The following is a 4002-nucleotide window of genomic DNA, read 5'->3' as shown; positions in this document are numbered from 1 at the left end:
GTAGTACTTTGAAATTTTAACAAACACTTCAATCTTATTCCACAATTCAGTATCAATACAATTGCGTATGATATGTCTATAGGGTGATTTAAGTTTATCAATAGACTCTGAGCTGAAAGTTAGATTTGATTTTTTTTCGATTTTTCCCCCGAACAAATTTCGCGCATGGACAAATACAGTGAACACCGTAAATCCTACCTTGCCCTCCACGAGGAAGTTATTTTTGGAAGTTAATTCGAACTTTTCTCTTTGCTCATTTTGTGAAGAATCCAGGCGTGAATGTATTTGTTGAATGTATGGGAACCTGACAACAGTCGGAAGATTCTATAACAGCTTCGTTATTTGACATGTCGTCAGAAACTAAGGAACCGTGGATGCGAGACGCTTGAAACTGATAGCGTTTGAAGTGAGTGATCTTGCGACGGAGCTCAGGTTCGTTACAAAAGTCTGAAATGTTTATGTGTGCTGTGACCCATATCAGTAGGTCAGTAACATATGTGTCAGTAGGTCTTTATAATATGTGTATTTCAGACATGTGTAACGAACCCCTGTTGATCAGTGCAGTGTAACAGATGATATTTCTGATAAATTGCATGAGCGTTGAAATTATTTCCATGGCCGGCATTGGTGATTTCTACCGATGTGCATTTTGTACGATTTTACAGACATTGGTCTTGTTTTCGTTGTAAGAAAAGGTGGGTTTTTTTGTGTTTTTTTTTTAATGCACATAAATTTACAATGACAATGTCAAATCTCACAATGCCCAGCGATATTTCAGCAGCCGTCATGTTTATTTATATTGGATATTGTAGTTCCGGTCAGTGTTGTATTAATACGCAAAGAATTGTGTCTCGTGATGGATGGTAATTAACAACGACACAGCTTTCAGAGAGGCTATATAGTGACAATGCCATGCAAATGTAAATATAAGTGAAATGAAGCTCAGCATTACTAATGTATGTAAATGAAATTTAGATATGTCAATTCGTAGCATTCAATTTGGGTGCTAATAACTTATTTTAGGGGGCTTGTTGAGCCTTAACCATATAGGTATTTGGTCATTAAGTGCATTTAAGTGAATAATAAGCACTATAATACAACTGATATACAAAAGTCTTTACTGATGAAAAGTTGTTTTTTTCCAGTTCTAATAGCTGCGTATCTTGACATCTACAGTAATAATAATGATCACTTTTCTGCCAAACCATATAACGGAAAGGACGACTGATTGAATTGTTTTCGTTTCCTCATTGCAGACTACCCTGTTGATGGAACCTACGCGATACAGCTGATTCGCTACACACGTGTATACATTATAGTATTTAATTCAAAACATGCGTCCAGCAGTCAAATAAACTATTTAGTACATGATATCTTTCTATTTGTATACTGAAGCATTTGTATGTGGAGTTCATGATGTGTTTCCTCATGTTTTAGGATAGCATAAGTTCCTATCGCTGAGTTCAGATTTCGTATTTATACATGTATGCTTACGCTGTGTTATATCATTCGTTATTTTAAGATGAGTTATTGCGCAATTATCCTAGTCCTGTGAAGGTTATGATAATCAAACAATATGCAAAGTCTCAGATGTAATATTTACAAGCAGATTTTATTTACAAACAAGCTATCTGTTTACAAAACATGTTAACGAAGAGTTACCCCCATCCCCCGTTAACCACTATACTGTTTGATTGGTTATAATTCGGTCATATTTTTTAAGCAATCTTACACAGGAGTGTGTTACTTAGGAAATAACGTAGAACATTGCAACGTTCACACTTTAAAATGAATTAACGCTACCAAAATTACTCAAATGTTTAAATATCTGTTCATTTTTGATATTACAAAACTTCAAAGGTATTCACATTCTTCTAAAATGTTGGTGTTCTAAAGAAAGACATTCTTTGTCAAACAGAGCTTTCAATACGAAAAACATCTGGAAATTTCTCTCGCAGTACTTTCAGGATAACTTTACAATCTTCCTTCAGCAATACTTGCCGCAATACGTTTGGTGATGCCCTTTGTATACCACTCCAATGGTTACAGCATTGGAAGATTTGTTCTCGGAGGTTATGAGGGTGGTCGCTCTCCGCTACCTTAATCTCTGTGTCAGCCTGTTCACCTTTAAGTCCCGAATCTAAACATATCATCAGACTATGTTATGTAAAAGAAATGGTAAGATCGCTCTGTTATGAAAACCCTATTGTTGTATGTTCAGAGATTAGAATATAAAACGTGCTTTATAACGCAAACAGTCCATTACTATCTTAATAGTATATATTATTATTGTATAATATACAACAGGTGTACCTTTACGTAAACTACGGTACACATCACAATTAATGTATAACATTTCCCCCCTTACGTAAACGTCGGTATCCGTCCGTTAACACCTAACACTTAAACAAGTGTTGTACAACATATGTTCACTTGCTAGCTACGATATCCTGTCATTGACCCATTTTATTTTGACAATTACTATTTGACATATCTATGCGTTTAGTTCAATATATTTTCATATTGATTAATTACTCTTTATAATAAACAATTTCAGTGGAACCTGTATCTCGTGCATTCCCTTATTTGTTGTATTGTCAGGAACACCGTTTAACTTAAATGCAGCGTACTGTCATAGATAAACAAAATGTATTATTCTCCATTAAGAAGCTTATTTTCATATGGATACCGTTTACCATCAGAAGTGTCATTACCTTTTATTTAGAGACAAACCATATCAATGTTCCTTACCTTCATAAAGTTGACGAATAATGCGTTGCCACGACTGAGCGGTAATTAACTCCTCACTCAATGCCATCATTACTTTACCACAGTCGTCACACCAAACGTCACCACTTCTCATGAAATCCTGGACAAGGTTATGATGTACGAATGGATAAGGTGACTGGTGACCTGTAGGAGTAGGCGGATTTTGTATATTGAAAGATAGCGTACTCACTGGGGATGATGGTTCGGATGATCCCCCAAACCCGTAGATATTATTTTTCATAAGGTACCCTTCCGTCCTGTAAAAACATAAAAAAAAATTGTAAACAAGCAGCCATTAACAAAATGATTCATTGATGAGCTATTTTCAAGCAATACCATAATTATGTTAGAGTGTTAACTAGCATGTATTACTCTGGCCTTTCAGTCTTTCATACTGAAAACATTTCATATTGCAACCCCTAATAATACAGGCGTAAATTGATGATACAAACTGCATTAGCTAAAGTCAGTTTTAATTTCTAAAATTATTTATCACATAACTACTCTGAGTCTATTATGGCGATGTCACAATTCAGCCAATCACAGAACTGGAAAAGTAGTATCAACAGTTTGACAGCATACAGTTTGACAAGAATACAGAAGAAAAAAATTGTATAAAAAAAAATCTGTATTCTTGTTTCTGTAATTTACCAGCTGAATCTGATGAACTGATCACTTTCACTCGTGCGATTCCCTCTAACTATTCACAGCGAAACACTTTCTTATTCACTAACCAAAACAAGTGTGGTATGATAGGAAATACAGCAATATTTGTTATATATTTAGTTTATAGTATTTAATAAGTGGGAAAAAAAGGTTTGTGATCTGAAGTATTCCTTTCCCACTGCAAGCAACAAACTAACGGATTCCATACGTCATTTTTAAGCTTACATCATTTCTCCTTTTTGCTTTTGCCACAATGTTGATAGTTGTGTTTGCTTTATATGTGTTACATTTGTATACTTCAAATAAAGACCCTTTTGATTCAATGAGAATATTTCAGTTTCATTTTTCTAAATTCGATGAAATTAAAATCGGTAATTAAGAAAGTTCCGTTGAAAGTTTGGCAAAATGTGTGTATGTTTTTAGAAATGATTAACTAAATTAAAGCCATGCTGATTCGAACTGTCCTATACATGCTAACAGATATTTAGAGTTGGTACGATGACCCTTAAACATGATAGCAAAACATGTGTGATAAAAATAAAGTACCATGTCAGGAAAACAAGGTTA

At 34.5% G+C, this 4002-nt stretch overlaps 1 protein-coding gene across 1 annotated transcript; it reads right to left on the bottom strand.

Moving 5' to 3' along the window:
• Positions 1 to 1102: 1102 nt before the first annotated feature.
• Positions 1103 to 3030, bottom strand: LOC110458479. Its single transcript, XM_021510198.1, has 2 exons — positions 2752 to 3030; positions 1103 to 2140 (listed from the first exon to the last, which is right to left on the bottom strand). Exons 1-2 carry the CDS (start codon positions 3008 to 3010, stop codon positions 1911 to 1913), a joined length of 489 nt encoding a protein of 162 aa, XP_021365873.1. The 5' UTR covers positions 3011 to 3030; the 3' UTR covers positions 1103 to 1910.
• Positions 3031 to 4002: the final 972 nt, after the last annotated feature.

Source organism: Mizuhopecten yessoensis, unplaced genomic scaffold, assembly GCF_002113885.1.
Source record: "Mizuhopecten yessoensis strain PY_sf001 unplaced genomic scaffold, ASM211388v2 scaffold9615, whole genome shotgun sequence".
Taxonomy (NCBI): domain Eukaryota; kingdom Metazoa; phylum Mollusca; class Bivalvia; order Pectinida; family Pectinidae; genus Mizuhopecten; species Mizuhopecten yessoensis.
The sequence above is the reverse complement of the archived record's forward strand: the minus strand, read 5'-3'. Positions and strand labels throughout refer to the sequence as shown.

Coding starts and splice junctions, on each gene's coding strand:
- LOC110458479 (XM_021510198.1), bottom strand. CDS start 3,010: ATGAAAAATAATATCTACGGGTTTGGGGGATCATCCGAACCATCATCC. Junction 2,141..2,751: donor TATTCGTCAACTTTATGAAG/GTAAGGAACATT, acceptor TGATATGTTTAG/ATTCGGGACTTAAAGGTGAA.